This window comes from Brachyhypopomus gauderio, chromosome 3, assembly GCF_052324685.1.
Source record: "Brachyhypopomus gauderio isolate BG-103 chromosome 3, BGAUD_0.2, whole genome shotgun sequence".
Taxonomy (NCBI): domain Eukaryota; kingdom Metazoa; phylum Chordata; class Actinopteri; order Gymnotiformes; family Hypopomidae; genus Brachyhypopomus; species Brachyhypopomus gauderio.
In genome coordinates, this window is record NC_135213.1 from 33,342,344 (window position 1) to 33,358,638 (window position 16,295).

General features: G+C 42.5%; 2 protein-coding genes and 1 long non-coding RNA gene across 4 annotated transcripts; 1 reads left to right on the top strand and 2 right to left on the bottom strand.

Moving 5' to 3' along the window:
- Positions 1–6,434: 6,434 nt before the first annotated feature.
- On the bottom strand, positions 6,435–9,653 carry nrarpb (NOTCH regulated ankyrin repeat protein b). Of its 2 annotated transcripts, none has more exons than XM_076997736.1 (3): positions 9,189–9,653; positions 8,890–9,031; positions 6,435–8,756 (listed from the first exon to the last, which is right to left on the bottom strand). In XM_076997736.1, the coding sequence occupies exon 3, from the start codon at positions 8,426–8,428 to the stop codon at positions 8,093–8,095; it is 336 nt and encodes a 111-aa protein (XP_076853851.1). In that variant the 5' UTR covers positions 8,429–8,756; positions 8,890–9,031; positions 9,189–9,653; the 3' UTR covers positions 6,435–8,092. The 2 variants fall into 2 exon arrangements, with proteins under 2 accessions (XP_076853851.1, XP_076853850.1); XM_076997735.1 differs by having other exon boundaries at positions 8,890–9,069.
- Positions 9,654–11,772: 2,119 nt separating this feature from the next.
- LOC143509235 (uncharacterized) lies at positions 11,773–14,665 on the top strand. The gene is made up of 4 exons (XR_013129613.1): positions 11,773–12,385; positions 12,507–12,596; positions 13,272–13,341; positions 13,845–14,665. It is a non-coding gene; the product is annotated as an uncharacterized LOC143509235 (long non-coding RNA).
- lcn15 (lipocalin 15) lies at positions 12,848–15,708 on the bottom strand. Its single transcript, XM_076997737.1, has 7 exons — positions 15,327–15,708; positions 14,661–14,803; positions 14,444–14,520; positions 14,050–14,160; positions 13,851–13,952; positions 13,447–13,471; positions 12,848–13,335 (listed from the first exon to the last, which is right to left on the bottom strand). Exons 1-7 carry the CDS (start codon positions 15,423–15,425, stop codon positions 13,311–13,313), a joined length of 582 nt encoding a protein of 193 aa, XP_076853852.1. The 5' UTR covers positions 15,426–15,708; the 3' UTR covers positions 12,848–13,310.
- Between the last annotated feature and the right edge of the window lie 587 nt (positions 15,709–16,295).

Consider the following 16,295-nt stretch of genomic DNA (forward strand, 5'->3'; position numbering starts at 1 on the left):
CTATGTGGGCGTACGCGTATGGCACACAAAACGGACTCAACTACATCTACAGACTATACCACCACCTGTAGGCTGCACACTAGTGTGTGCTGCAAGCCTGTTGAATGCACACACACCGTGAGTCTAACTCCATATCATCTATAACGTGGTCGAGGTATGAACACGCTGCTTTAATTTTCCTGTGAAATGTGAACTCTGCAGGCCGCGCACATGAAATCAAGTGGCAGCTCGCATATCGGCCCTTTTTATTATTAACTAGGGTTCAAATTATTTGCTTTTGGAAAATTAGGGTTTTCTGGATGATGATTAGAAGTAACGCGGCTTCACCATGAATTTTGAACCCTGAAATCTGAATTGTCTGTACTATCTAGATGATGAGACCTAGGATTAAAATCTTTAACCTTACAAAACTTTATTCTTAGTCTGATTCATCCAGTCATTAATGTGATTAATAGAACATTAGTAGCATTTTACAAAAATCTGTTTTTTTAAAACCAGTTAACTGATTTTAATATACATTTCAATAAGGTCTCTGATCCCATAGTATAGTACAGACACTGTCCTGAAAATGATTCAGGATGTATATAGAAGACCTTAGGTGTCAGAATCAGCAATGGCTATAGCGACATCTATTCAGAGCAACGAAGACCTCACCACAAAAACAGGAACAACAACGCCACACGATACCCACAAACACTAAAGACAGAAAATGTCCTTTCACTTGCAGAAGGAACCCAAATGAGCGTTATTATATTCTTATTAACAAGTAGGTCTTAGATGTACAAACACTGCTACTATTCGTAGGTTGTATTGAGAATCATAACTCTAGGATTATTATCAGTGTTAAAACTCTCTGCACCTCCCTTGAAAAGATAACTTTTCACGGAAGGTCATGTGAAGTGCGGAAGGTCATGTTGTTGGGGTTTTTTTTTGCCATTTTCCTCTGCAAGAATCCATTTCACAGTTCCTACAGAACCATTGCAGTGTTGACCTCAGTACATGGGGAAATGCATGTTATTGTTTCGGAGTGTCACGTTATGGGACATACCAGAGTTTATGTAAAATATATTAGGACGCTTTTATTCCAGCCCTCCTTCCGTTCTCTCCTTGCTCTGGTTCCATCACACTAACTGACAATTAGTGATCTGTTTTTTTAGGGTTCACACACGTAGTGTGGGAAACCTATTGTTTTCATTGGTACTTTTAAGGTAATGGAGTCAAATTCTAGCATTTGAGGTTTAGCCGCTAGAGGGCGCTACTGTTTATTATTTTAACACCGCAAGCCTTGTCCTCAACCGCAGTATAATGCACTCTATTTGGTGTCCAGATCAGTGCTTTGGTCATCTCAAGACTTTTGTTCTTGGTCATCTGTTGACTTTTCTGCCATGCTAAAAAGTAAACATGTCTATTGAGACTTTCAGTGAGTGCAAGGTTGGTCGTACAAATCTCAATCTTTAAGCAACTGTTGTGGTTTTTCAAAAGTTGCTGGATAAATGAATATCGCATTTCTCAAACGCAGAGTCATTGTTCAACAATATGCTCTCAAACCAACTAATCTTTTTTTCTCTCAGATCAACTAGATTTCTCATATGAGGTTTGATCCAGACCTATACAAACAAATAAATTTTAATGTATCTGTATTTAAATATAAAGCTTACAGTAATTGGATCATATTTATCAAATGTGATAGAGTAATAACACTGATATGAATATTTGACATTTTGCTACCTTATAAAATCTATATAAAGAACATCAGACCTGATGCCAGAGTTCATATGCCATGGTGTATGATCAATTCAGTCATCAAACATGTTTGACCGTATGTCTGCTTTAGAAAGACACTCTTAGCCAGAAATATCAATTATTTTATCTGACCAAAGGTGACAGAAATCTGCAGATCATGATGTGTCATTGCACCAGGCCTACCTGAGCAGTCTTCTACACCTTTAGTGTTTTCTTTTGTAAAATTAATCTTTGTTGTTGATATTCCTTGACTTGTGATTATCATCCTGTGTTCTTTGAGAGGAGTGTGGTAGCATCTAGAGTAAATATATTGGAGGTACATCCAATGGGTTAGGGTTAGGGTTATGGTCAGGGCCGGAGTGGGACACTTTTTCAGCCCGGGAGTTTTATGACCAAATCCGGCCCAAAATTATTTTTCCCTCCCAATCGGCCCAAACTAGAGACTGACATGAACCGGCCCATCGGGAATCCTCCCGAATCTCCCGATTAGCCACTCCGGCTTTGGTTATGGTTAGGTTTAGGGTTATTTACTCTGCTTGAGCCCTATCCAAGATCCCGACCAGGCGTCTCCTTATCCCACACAGACATTTAGACTCAGCAAACGCTCCCCGCCATTGCTATACAAAAGAGCCGCTTCTCAAAAATTCCGCATCACCATTTGAGGCCAGATGGGGCAGCCTTTATTTTAGAAGCTACATACAAGGTACCAGGGGGAACCATTCTTCCACTGGTGTGCAGAGTTCAACTTGGGGCCTTACCAACTCCAGTTCTGCGTTTGTCTCCACTGCCTTCACTTGCTTGTGTGCCTTTCCTAGCCTGGTTATGTAACGTGAGCGGCAACCAGCCGCACGCATGCGCGAGTGCTCCGCTCACACACACACACACACACACACACACACACACACACACACACACACACACACACACACACACACACACCTTTGATGCAGCGAGAGAGTCCCGGAGAAGGTGTGACAAAAGGATGGCTCGTAGGATCAGGAGCCTTTGCTCTGTTAGGCTGTCCTCTACCCCCTCTCTGCATCGCCCCAACCCTTTTTGTGCATGGGTGTGTGTCTGTGTGTGTGTGTGTGTCCACAAACCCCCTGCCCCACTCTTCACTTTCACCCAAATACTCCCTCTGCCCCCCCCCCCCCCCCCAACACACACACAAACCAAACCCTGCACCCATTATGGAGTGCCATTATGCCGTGGTGGGTAAATGGGAGGGGGTATAACAATGCAGATAAAGAAAGCATGCGGTTAAAGCTTCGTGAATGGCTCCATTCAGCCAGGCCAGCCCCAGAGAAAAGCAGCCGGGCTCTCTCCAGCCCGGGGTTTCACTTACTACAACTGTGCCTTTATCCTCCATAATTACGCGCTAGCATATACACGCATACGTATGCTCATGCGTGAGCAGGGGTGTGAACACATGCCCACGTGTGTGCATGCAAACAGTGGTACGCACATGCTCTTGCATTTGCAAATGAATTCCTTGCAGGTGGATCCATGGTCGCGTTCCTTTATAAACACCCCACTCGCTTATAAAGTCTTATTTCTAATATATACGTCTGACATATATTATTGCTCAAGTTCAAGTTGAAGTCATGGAGAGGTTTTAAAAAAGTATACAACTTTATGTGTTAAACGTTAACATTCTTTCTGAATTTAAATAAACCTTCCCGATCTTTGGCTTAAATAGTGCATAATGAACTCTTGCGAATGAAGTGGATCCAATTATCACTGCTCCAAAACCTCTAGAATGAACAGGTCAAAGATTTGGTACATAAGAGCTTAAATCAGCATGTTCAAAGATGCAACGTATTCACCAAAACAGTCAGTACTTCTAGTGTACATAACACCAAACACGTCCGTGCCACATAGTCCACATTGTATAACAAACAAAATGTCAGGCAAGTTCAAGCAGAGAGAAAGAGGTGAAATAACATCTGGGTTTTCAGTGCATCCTCTGTCTAAAATCTGCCTCTAAGATCATAACCCCTCCACCTGTTACCTCACAGATGTTTAACACCATACTGTGTGTCTGCACTTATTAATCAAATGTGCACACACGCACACACACACACACACACACACACACACACACACACACACACACACACACACACACACATGGGCCGAGCTATGTGTCAGTATTTGGAGAGTGGAGGCTCTCCATATGGACGGTCCTGCATCTCTTTTCTAATGTGACAGGGAGGCAGATGAGACATGATCCTGCAGGTCACCATGCACAGACGCAAGACGAATAGCTGCGCATCGGAGACGGCATGGGGCCCCACCACCGTCTGCCAGCATAGGCCTTGAGTTCACACACACACACACACACACACACACACACACACACACACCCACAGACACACGCACACATGCACACACACACACACACGCACGCACACAGACACACACACACACGCACCCACACATGCACACACACACACACACACGCACACACACGCATGCACACACACACACGCACGCACACACACATATGCAAACACATACTTTGGTTCCATTTAAGTTTAGGGTCTAAGTTATTTTGCAAGATGTGATTTAGATAACATTTAATGTATTTATATTTATTAAAAAAACTATAATGATGTAGATTATGATTATTTAGCACTATATATATATACATTGGGGTAGGTGATGATATTCAGGTCATACACAGTGTAACATAAATGGGCTTCATATGCCAAAAGCAAAGCGAAATGTCAAATGTAGGGACAGAAACACACCACGTTCACCATCTTTTAAAAGCAGTGCACTAGAGTAACTTTACACACCTTTGGACTTGCATTTTTCAGGGTTGAGTGTAAAATGGATTTCAATGAGAAAGGGGGAGGTCAGGAGAGGAGGTGTGGAGGCCAGACAAGGGGAGGGGTGGCGGGGGCGGAGAGTGCAGGAGGGAGCAGGGGTGTGAAGCCGACAGGAGGGCAGAAGAAAGGAGGAGAGCATGGGGTAGAGAGATTTTCCATTTGTTAAAAAAAAGAAAGAAAGAAAAAAAAAACCTGGGGCCACTGGTTATTGAGTTGCATAAGGATACCCCCCCCCCCCCACCTCTCTACCCCTCCCCTCTGGAGTCTTCTACTTCACGTCTCTCTCTCTCTCTCTCTCTCTCTCTCTCTCTCATTACCATAGCAGCTGCAGAGCTGTGTATGTGTGAGTATGTGTGCAGGCGTGCGTGCGTGTGTGTGTATGTTGGGGGTGGTGGTGGTGGGGGGTGTGTGCAGGGTAGGGCAGTGTGTCTTGGGCGAGGGTTCCCGTCAATGGTGGGCCGTCTGGACCTTGAATAGGGGAGCAGGGGCTGAACAAAGGAGAGGGAGAGGAGGAGAGTGAACACGTGAATGGGGCGTCTTGTCACCGGGAGCTAGAGCACGCAAAATGGAGTGAAATAGTGAAAGAAAGGAAGGGGAGGGCGGAGAGGGGGAGGGGAAGAGGAGCAGGGGGCATGTGAGGATTGGGTTGGCCACCTGCCTGTCTCCCCCTCTGTCTCTTGGACCTTCTGTCAATGCAGGGACCAAAGGTTAGAGTTATGAGAGCGAGAGAGAGCGCAAATGATTTGTGTTTTTTTTATGCGGGAAATGCACACTGTATGTTGGTGCAGGAGCTCGGGGGTGGGTGTTTCAGCACAAAAAAAGACGTCTTTGTTGACGATTTGAAAAACAGCTGTGGTGAAAACAGTGCTGGAGTCACTTGTGATCACTTTCTTCTGATGCTCATGTGATTTGTGTGATATTTTTGTGTGATATAAATCAAGGTTTCATATTTGGACTTCAGGAAATGCGTATTTCACTTGCTGAAGCCGTATAGATGAAGTACCAAAAGCAATATGCAACTGCAGTCCTCCAGACATTAACAGGATTCTTCAGCTCTCTGTGATGTCCTCATAAAACAACCGTACAGAGCTGCAGCAGAGATGTGTGTATTCCTGGAAATGTTTCTTGGGATGTTTGGCCTGATCAACTCATTCCAAATATAACCCATCATAAAAAAGTAAGAAACACCAGCCAAGCTGGAAAGGACAATCAGGTGCGTTTCAAAGCTGATATACTCATCGGGTGTAAAATACACACATTTGTCATTTGTCAACGTGTGCTGCGTTTCTACTTTTGATAACATCCATGTGCAATGGTAATGTGGTAATGTGATTAGTTATCGCACTTGTGCTGTTGACTGATGGTATGCACCAATGTAATGGTAGCACTTATATTCATTATGACACCAAGAGGTGTGACCAGTCCAGTTTAGGAACTGTAGCTTCAGGTTCAGATTCATATACTAAGCAGGATTTAAGTATTTTTTAAATATATGTATTAATCATTCTGCCTCAGCACATGACTGTATGTTTCCCCACAAGTAAAGAGTATAAGTCAGCCAGTTGCCTGTACAGTCAATTGAGTGGATAGCTAAGTTTACAGCCTGGCTAGGCAGGCTGTAGCACTATGGTTCACTATTGTCTGTGGGCCCCTAGCATCTGTGGTGTATGCTACAAACCTGATTGAATGGGTAAGTGAGCTAACTTTGGGTTTCAGTTTCAGCATGGTTACACTGTCCTGAGCTGAACTGGATTCTGTGCAAGGCTATCTTCAATGGAACCAGTTAGCAGGCTAACATGATCCTTCAAAATACCCCCACAGATCTGGGCTAAATAAAGACCTAATACGCTTACTGAATTCTCTTAAAACAGCAGAATTTAATATTTTAAAATGCTTTTGTACAATGATACAAAATACAGTATGTAATATCTTCCAAAAATATTACCACTCATAACATTTAAAACAAACAAACAAAAGAAATGCTAAACAGATACAAAACACAACATATCAAAAATTCACAAAAAGCATAACAATGAAACCAGTTAAAGAAAATAAGATTTCAAAAGGCGGTCCGATAAAATCACAGTCATCCGACATTTATCTCCTCCGAAGAAGGTATTTTTACTCTCATGTCATAAATGTTATGGCATTATCAAGTAAAGACTTGTGTGCATTGTGCAACCTCTTGTTACACTGATTTTACCATGTAACATCCCCCTAAAAAGAGGAGGACGGGACTACGAGGAAGTGCTCCAAGATTTTCTGAACACGTTACCTGAATGTTCAACCATGAAAAGAATCAACAAGGAGTCCATGTTGTTCCAACTTGTTCCAACAATTTGTTATACTTGTCTGACAGCAGAGTGTCAGAATGTGCATGGATGAACACCAAGCAAAGTGCCTTACAAATTCAGCATTTACAGACATTTAAATGCCTTGGCAACAGTGAGAGAAGACTAACCTAACATGGAGCTTCCATACAATATGATATTTTTTCCATTTGGAAAAAATTGTATCTTTAAAAGTTGGTTTGACACCAACTGTTCATAAAACAGCCATCAGTGCAATATTTGAAAACATTCTCAAGTATAAATGATGCATATTTTTATACTGGCTTTGAATGATACGTTATCAGTGTTCGATCGCAACCGTTTCGACTTTTGAACACAGCTTTCCAGCATTGGTAGCCAGACAGGGGAAACAGGCCACTGTAATTCAGTATGCAGTGCACTGTACAGATGTGTGCGATACCTCAGAGTCCTCAAGATTTGCTCAACTTCTGAAGGCTGAAGCCAGTCAGTATTTCTGAGTGAGCGACCTGTCTTTCAAAAATGACTATAGCTTAAAATGATCATGGCTATTGGCGTGATCTTTCAGAGCCAAGCTACTCATCTCACAGACTGTGTCACATTCCATGCTGGTCTGATACGAGGCCTTCTAATTTGCTAAGAAAGGAATTGTATTAACAGTTTGCTTAAAAAGACATCAGAGTTGACAGGGAAATTGGCAACTGGCTAAATTGTGTTTTTACAAGCTGAGGTTTCTATTTGAAACATCCATTTGCAGCAGGCAGCTCTTAAAAAGGTCTGGAACAAATGCATATTTAGCTGTAGATCCTGAAATTTGTGTGCTAGCTTTCACAGCAGTCTTGAGGTCAGCATCCTAGCAATGTGGACCTTATGCGTGCAGCATTGTCAAATCAGGCTAATAACAGTTCCATATATATATATCAGCAATCTTAGAGGAAGTTAAATATCTACAGACGGCAATCTAGGGGAATCTACAACCACGCAATGATTATGATTTTAATATCGACCAGATTTGCTGTTGGCAGACTATATCTTTGACATTGTACCAACCCAACACTAGCTGCATTTTGGACTCGAATTCTGTGCCAGGTGATGTTAAATCAATTTCCCGAACATGCCACACTACACGACAAATAAACCGTCCCTTACTTTGGCACAAAAAGTAGTCAAACGTGATAGGCGTATAGGTACAGGTGTAGGCTTCCCTCAGAGAGCGCTGGACGAGTACTTCGCCCTTGTTATGAGGTAAAGGACGATGTCCTGGTGTCCTCCAAACGCCGCTATGTGCAAGGCGCTCCACCCGTCCCTGTTGGCCAGACGGATGTCCGCGCCGAACTTCACCAGCAGCTTCACCAACTCCAGGTTCCCGTCGATCACGGACTGGTGCAGCGCCGTCTGCCCCTCCGGGCCGAAGGAGTTGACGTTGAATTCACAGTTGGTCATGTTCTGCAGGAGCGAGTGCAGCTCCTTCGTGTTGCCTTTCTTCAGGGCTTCCTGAAACACTCTTTGACGCGCAGAGCAAGTCACGTCCGCCTGGCTCATGATTTCAGACTCAAATCCACCGCTTCCTCGCACCTCTCGCCCCTCGCTCTATTTTAAAGGGTTATTTGGAGAAAATAATCCACCTCAGATATATTGCACCTCAGTCAGGAGCAATAAGCAAACGTCGCTCGCGTAGGATACGATGGCCGGGGGGTTGAAGTACACCCTGATTCAAGAGATTAAATGACTTTAATCTGCTATATTCCTGTCCTACAGTTCACGTGTTCTCCAGAACTGCACGGTATTCACTCAACTCTCGTCCGTCTAGTTCGAGTAACTTCACACCTCCATTCTGCGTCCCAACGGCCACAAACTGTTCGGGATCAATCTGTTTAAGTAGGCGGGCATGTAAGAAACAATGAACATTTATTATCATTTATATAAGTATTTTATTATCTTGCTACGATTCTTGCAGTTATTCTAATGCACGGCTAATGGTTAAAGACGTGCTGGTACATTACCGTGATGGTTCCGTGGAGCCGGTCTTGTTCATCCGTGCCTCATCCGCGCTGTGAGACCCGGTCCGGATCCTCCGTTATAGCTAATCCCCTCTATTCCCCGGTTGGGCTCATTTGAATCACAATGGCCAGTCATAAACTTCGTCTGTTAGGGGAGGGATTTATGGTCATCTTTTTTTTAGGCTGCGGGAAGACCAGCGGTGATTATTCACTTTGCACCAACGGTGATTTAATAATGATTTAACAGATTATCTTAAAATCTTCCAAAATAAAATAAAAGAAAAAGAATAAGATGTACTTACATTTTTTAATTGTTGCTGTTAGTGGAATTGTCGGTAGTTAATTCCAAAACTTCATGGGAGGCAATTTTGGTTAAAAGTCACACCAGTTTCTCAATACCCATTCGGTTAGATTATGATATTGCGCAGAGATTGCTCCATCGCTATTGAAGTGTTAAAAATACGTTTGAGAATTTCGCAGGTTCTGTTTCCCTACACACCCACTTCTCCTTTTATATTCATGGTTTCAACCTTAGGAAAGAATAGTATCAAAATAATAACAAGAACATGTCAACATATAAAAAAAAAACCCCAATGTTCTCTACAGCTATAAATGAGACACCAGTTACATCTGCATGTCAGCAATCCATATGTCTGATGCGTGGTAGCAAATGGGAGCAGTGTCTTTTGTAACCGTGGGAGTTCGCGGAATGACACGGAATCCAGGAGAACCATGACACAGAATCCAGGAGAACCATGTCACAGAACCCAGGAGAAGTATGGAGACTACACTATGTGTGCTGGTTTTGCATTAGCCTTAAACTAGGCTGCTGGACCCAAAGAGGCATGACGAACAACTGACATGCAAATACCCAGAAAACAAGCAAAAATAGTTATAAGAACTGAAAGCATTAGGATGGAAATTTTATTTGCCTTCCCTGGTGCTCATAAAACACTCATTCGATAAATATTATTTTCCTCTCATTGACAGTACAAGTATTGGATGTAAGATATTAAATTTCCCTGCATATATGCCCTGTGCATATTGTATGCATTTGGGGTTTAAACAAATATATTTTTCAAACTTTTTTTCACATTTTTGAATTAGAATCTGTCTTGAATTAAGATACTACTTAATAAATAGTGACTACTATACTAAATAGTAACTCTACTGAAAAACACCATTTTGAAAAAGTCTTAACTGTCAGACTTGACTGAACTGGAGATAGTGTGCTTTCTTTGAATTTACCATGCTTTCTTCCCTCCCATTTCAATAGACTTCATTCAAATGCCCTAAAAAATCTCTGGCAGTGTGACAGGATCTCAGTGGTCAGGTTGCAGTGACGTTTCAATAGGGAGGTGGCTCAGTTGGGATCCAATTTTAAACCACGTGCTCAAGGACCGTGGGAAAGAGTCGAGTCTTTCTTCCCAGCATAGGGCTATGCACAGTTTCAGAGAGAGAGGGAAAGAGAGAGAGAGAAAGAGAGAGAGAGAGAGAAGGAGAGAGAGAGAGAGAGAGAGAGAGAGAGAGAGAGAAGGAGAGAGAGAGAGAGACTAGTCTAAAACACTTGCTTGTGGAAAGTTGGCATGTAGAAAGGATACCAGTGACTGCTTGGATGTTTGATAACCTCGAGTCAGCTAATGGGAACGTTATCAACTCTTACCAAATAGAAAATGTAGTGTCCATTATAAAGGAACCAATTTTCTCAAAATATGTAAAATGGGGTTTATAACACTCAAATGAGACAGGAATGTAGAAGTTGGTGTTAGGTTTGCAGAATGGTAGGGGCGTGTAAAAGGTAAAGGGTTTCAAGAGGCCACACTCCCTGCTCCTGACTGTGACCTATTGATTATGCATGGGAACTGACCCCTGCTGCTCAGGAACCCCCCACCCCCATCCCTAACCCACACCCCCAAGCTCGAATGCCTCATGACTGGTCAAGCTTAACAGATAACAAGCATGAAGCAAGACTCAATTACCTGGGACAATGACTGGGGAGCTGACGGCTTGGAAACCGTACCGATGTTATCGGCGGGTTTGTTTTAGAGCCGTTCCTGCATTCTTGCAAAGAATCTGGCAAACAGATCCTATGCTATTAAAGACAAAAAGAAGAGTGGTAATAAGCCTATAACAATTTTAGAATACTTTTCTTGTCCATTGGGTTGGAGATGGCCTTGTCTTTGATTTGTCTTGTGATTTAGCTTAAAGGGAGATGTCAGGTAATGTGGAAGGAGCAGCTCTAATGCAGATGTGTAGGGTTAAAGCCCTGGGCATAATGTCTGGAGGACTCATACTGTTGACCTGCAGCGTCAGACACTAGGAATGTCCTGTTTGTCTTGGTGTGTTTGTCCACTGTACAGTGTATTATGCTTACAAGGTTGGCATTTGTGCTAGTGTGTGTGCATATGTGTGTATGTCAGTTTTGTGTGTGTGTGTGTGTGTGTGTGTGTGAGAGAGAGAGAGAGAGAGAGAGAGAGGCAGTGTGCACCGGTCTGGGCGTTTGATACCTTTGTGTGGGAACCAAGCTGCTTCCTGCCCTTGGACCACAACAGCAAGCGCTCCTATTGCCAGAACACATAAGGTCAGGAACGAAAGAGTGAGTGAGCTAGGGAGAGAGAGAGAGCAAGAGAGAGAGTGTGCAAGTGAGATAGAGGGCAAGTGAAAGAGTGTGTGAGAGAGAGAGCATGCAAGAAAGAGAGAGTGCAAGAGAGAGTGTAAGAGAAAGAGCAAGAGAGTGTAAGAGAGTGTGAGATAGAGAGCATGCAAGACGGAGTGTGTGAGAGTGCGAGATATATAGAACATGCAAGAGAGAGTGTGTGTGAGAGAGTGCAAGATATAGAGAACATGTGAGAGAGAGTGCAAGAGTGAGAGAGAGATAGTCACTAAGAGACAGTGAGAGAGAGAGACTGTAAATAGTTCTACATCTACTTATGTTGTCAACAAATGATCTCTAAAAGGTCAAATTATAGGCACATTCGTGTCATGAGCGTGTCATGTACAGGCTGAACACGTGTGTCACTGCAGAGCAGCAGTGTGAGTCTCATGTTCACGGGGGCCGCGGTGGAAATGTCAGCGCTGTCCGAGGAGGGTGGGCCCTCCTGCGAGCACCCGCCTTCCTGTTGCCCTCCCATTCCCAGTCTCTGTGTTTGGCGCGGATATCCCCAGGAAAAAGCCACGAACACATCGTGATGTCAGCAGCTGCAAGGAGGCAGCCCTCCGCAGTGGGAACCAAAATGAGCGGGACGCACTAGCCGGGCATTTCGCACGGTCCAGGGGGTGCGGTCCCGCACGGAGGGGAGTCCTCCTGACGCTAATGGAGACTTGCGTCTCGCGGCCGGCCTCTGGGGGTTCTTCTCCTTCCCTCACTGGACCTCTCGTGTTTTTAGGTCACTCCAGTGTATATGCAGAGGGATGACTTTGAGTATTGTATGAAAGTTGTTGGATAACTGGTGTTTTACCCGAGGGAACCAGCTGAAGGGAGAGAATAACGCGTCTTGAGGTCTGTGTTTAAGTGAAGGGTTCCCATGGTGCTTTGTGTAACTCACCTGTAAAGCCGACGTCTTTAAAAATACGATTTCACGTCAGTTTAGTATTTGCTGAGACAATGTTTCTTTCTGTAGAGCCGTTATAAGTTTTTTTGCATCCCAGACTCTCCAAAGTGAAACATTCACATGCATATATGCTGATGGTTCCTGGGATAGTGTAAAGTGGTAAGTTTTGTCTCCCCTTGAAAATGAGCCTGATTACTTAAATTATGCAAAACATTAGAATAAATCTTAATTACAATTACTACAACAACAGATTTTGTGCAAAATATCTCCAATAAGAATATTGGAGAATATTAGTGTATAAATGTTACTTTTCAACCAAATTTATTTTAGTTTGTTTCAATCACTTGAATAGACAAAATACTCAATTTTAGTAAAAAAATTGAGACAAAATGAAGTATACCTGACATGCCTAGATTACTCAGCTAAATTTATTATGAAAACAGTTCAGTCATCTTGACTTTGGGGATTGTTACATTTGGGATTTATTGGCATTGAGAGTTTAACAACACTGACCTCCACTGGCAAGAAGGAACTTCACAAGTCATAATATAATGCTGTACCAATCTTTACTATTCGTGAAGCTAGTTTTTGACATCACAGTGGATTAGAGGAGAGTAAATAGGCAGTACTGGCACAAAAATACACAAAAATAAATTGTTCATGATTAAAAATATCATTATTTTAAGTACTATAATGCTACATATCACAGAAATAAAGGGATTATAAAATTATTATCAAAAGCAACAAAATGTAATGCAGTTGCACAGACATTTGGTTGACAACAAAAGTGTCATTAGTTTGACTATCCCATTAAAAATATTGTCCTTTACGCAGGCTTTAGAGGCAGACACAATAGCCCATCGGACAACTCTTCTAGGTCATCGTTTCTGTTGCATTGCTGAAGGTAGGAGGTTTCATTTTTTATTGAAAACCGTTACGTTTCATTCATATTTCTTTTGTGAAATATCACATATTAAAATATGACATTTATGGATTGCTTTCTCCTTACCTTGGTTCTGTAAAAGGGCATGGATCTGGAAGGGGGAGTAGTAGAATATTTTCTTTACATATTTTAGACATATATAATTCCACAAATTGTAGTTTGATGGGTGTAGTATGACATCAGAATGACATGTTCAGAACTGCTCCAGCATGGCCAAGGTTCAAATTGCCCTTTTAAACCTGACAGAGGTTCAGCCACTGCTGTCCAAACTGTAACATTAATCCTCATAACAAAAACAGCAAAACTGGTCTCAGGTCAGTTTAAAAGGGCAACCTTCACCACAGTTTGTTTGTCTGGAGTCCGGTAGAGATTATATTTGCTATGTAAATATCACAAAGGCCACTGTGCTCATGTCAGTCTAATGTCTTGGTTGTTTTGTTTTGCATTTTCTTCCACCGATTCAGACTTACCTATCGTGACTGGAACAGCAATGGCCTCCTCAGAAAATCCCAAAGACAGGACGATTGACTTGAACTTTTCAATCAGCTCAGGCCCAAGAACTGGGGTTCGCCCTAAAACACACTTGTTAAGATTACTGACTTATACCTTTATGGGTGGCTGAGAGAGTGTGGCAGACTCAGGAGGCCTGCAGGAGCATCAGGAACGTACCATAAAGGGCCACCTGGGTGTACTCTTTGTCCATCTTCTTGTATTTTAGAACTATCCCATAATCAGTGTAGTTGGTATCTACCACTGTGATGTCTTTCATCATCTTGTGCCCTTGCAGAGAAGAAAATTATTACACTGAACGATACAGACTCCTGCCATCACTGAAGTGCTGTGACTATGAAGAGTAGTCTGATCTGCATATAAGATCCCCTCTGTGGCTGATAACCTGACTTCACTATTGACTTCACTCAGCAGTAGTAAGATCAGATTTCCTCAGCTTGCCTTTGGCTCAATAAAGCAGCAATGATCTGGTCCATGTGTCTTTCTGTGGTGTGGTGTTTACTCACACTGGGAGAACTGTTGTTAGCAGAGGTGTGAGAGGAGTGTGGCTTACTTTGACTGAAATAAGTAAACAGTCCAGGAACATCTGTCTTCTCATAAACGTAAAAACTCGGGAAGCAGCCCTTTGACCTGAGTGTGAAAATAAAGACCAGTCAAATAGGAAAAACGTCCACTGATTCAGGCAACATTGCATCAATAAATATGCATGCATAGTAGCATTATTGTCAGCATGCATGGTTTGTCTGAAAACAGGGCAAAATGAACTGTACCCAAGCAGATTCCACATGGTCAGATTGGCACCTCCATTTTCATTAGGTACCAACAGGCCCTTGGATGTCATAACTTGGTCTTTGTATTTAATGAATGCTGGGGATTCATAGGCAATGCCCACACGATACCATTCACCTGCAAACTAACGTGAAGATCAAAATCATGCATTCGAAATTATTTTTGTTTTATAATGATGAAGTTTCACAGTTATTCCTCTTCTTACTCAGGTTACAATGCACACATTAGCATCATCCAGCAGGTTATTCTGATGTTTTTCTTCCATCATGCTGCTGTTTCCACTTAATGTAGCCTTCTATGTGGTCATTAAAGGCATGACAATGTTCCTTCTGTACAGTATCATCCCCCTGGCACTGAGTTGTTCTTAAACGTCTATTTCTGGTGCATAAATAAAGTGCATGATATTTTCAAATAAGGGGATGAGATAAAGTCTGAATTCATTTACTTCTAAGATATAAGAGGTCCTCAGGCTGCGCTGGGCAGAAATGCACCATTCTGTAATCTGGTGTGAATTTCCAAAAAGAAAAAAAAAAAACCTGCCGTCCTGATTTATTTACTTGATAAATACACAAACACACCGAGCTCCACACACATTCTATCAGACCCAGATCAAAGCATTCTTTCCCTCAGGTGTTTATTCCACTCACCTGCTGCAGATCAAAGTCCTGCTGAGGCTGAACATCAGTGAAATGGAGGCAGTGTGTCCACAGCACTATGCTACACAAAACCGCTACAGCCAGTATCATTTTGGACTGTGATCCAGACCCTGTGTTCAAGAGCAAAGCTCACACACAGCAACGCACCGACAGGGGCCGAGTGAACAGGCCGTTCCAGGAACTCGCCAGTTTTTATGTGCACGGCCAGCACTGGGATGGCCCTGCAGCCGTGCGTAAGCCAGGCCCACTAAACTCCAGGCTTATGTTTCCACTTTTAAAGGGAAACCCAACAGCATATTCCTCCAAACATGTTCAGGTAAGGATTGCAGGCTTAAAAACCTCCAACTTCTTAGATTCCACAGTCTTTAAATGACCCATTTCCCTTTGGCTAAAATTCAGGAGACACTCCTGGAAAATTTCAAGCCGCAACACGTTTTCCTCATGCCAGCTAAGGCCGTTAAAGTACGTTTAAAGGCATCAGCAGTTTGGTATTCCAGTTTCCAATGCTAGAATAACAAAATCCTAAAATAAAACCACCCCCAAACAAACTATATCGAATGAGACAACTGTTGCATGACCACAACATAGGATATGCCAGGATAACCTAAAATCTTTCAAATCAGCGAGACTTGCACATGGGGGACACCATTTCAACAACTGGAGATAGATTTACAATACAACTTCATGTACAGCAAATTCTGAGAAATCCACTATATAGACAACAGCCTATTTGATAAGGTGTTCACAAGCCTAATACTGCCCCAATCATTTCAGCTTTGATAGCATACACAGGTATTTTCACTATTCTGTATTATATATATGGAAACAATTAGTTGGGTACAAATTTCCCAACAGTGTCACCTAATTTACTCAAACAGCCAAACAATAAAATATAACTTGAAAGGAATACATTGTGTCATTTGCGTTATCTACAGGAAGCAAAAGGAAAGGCCATATGTT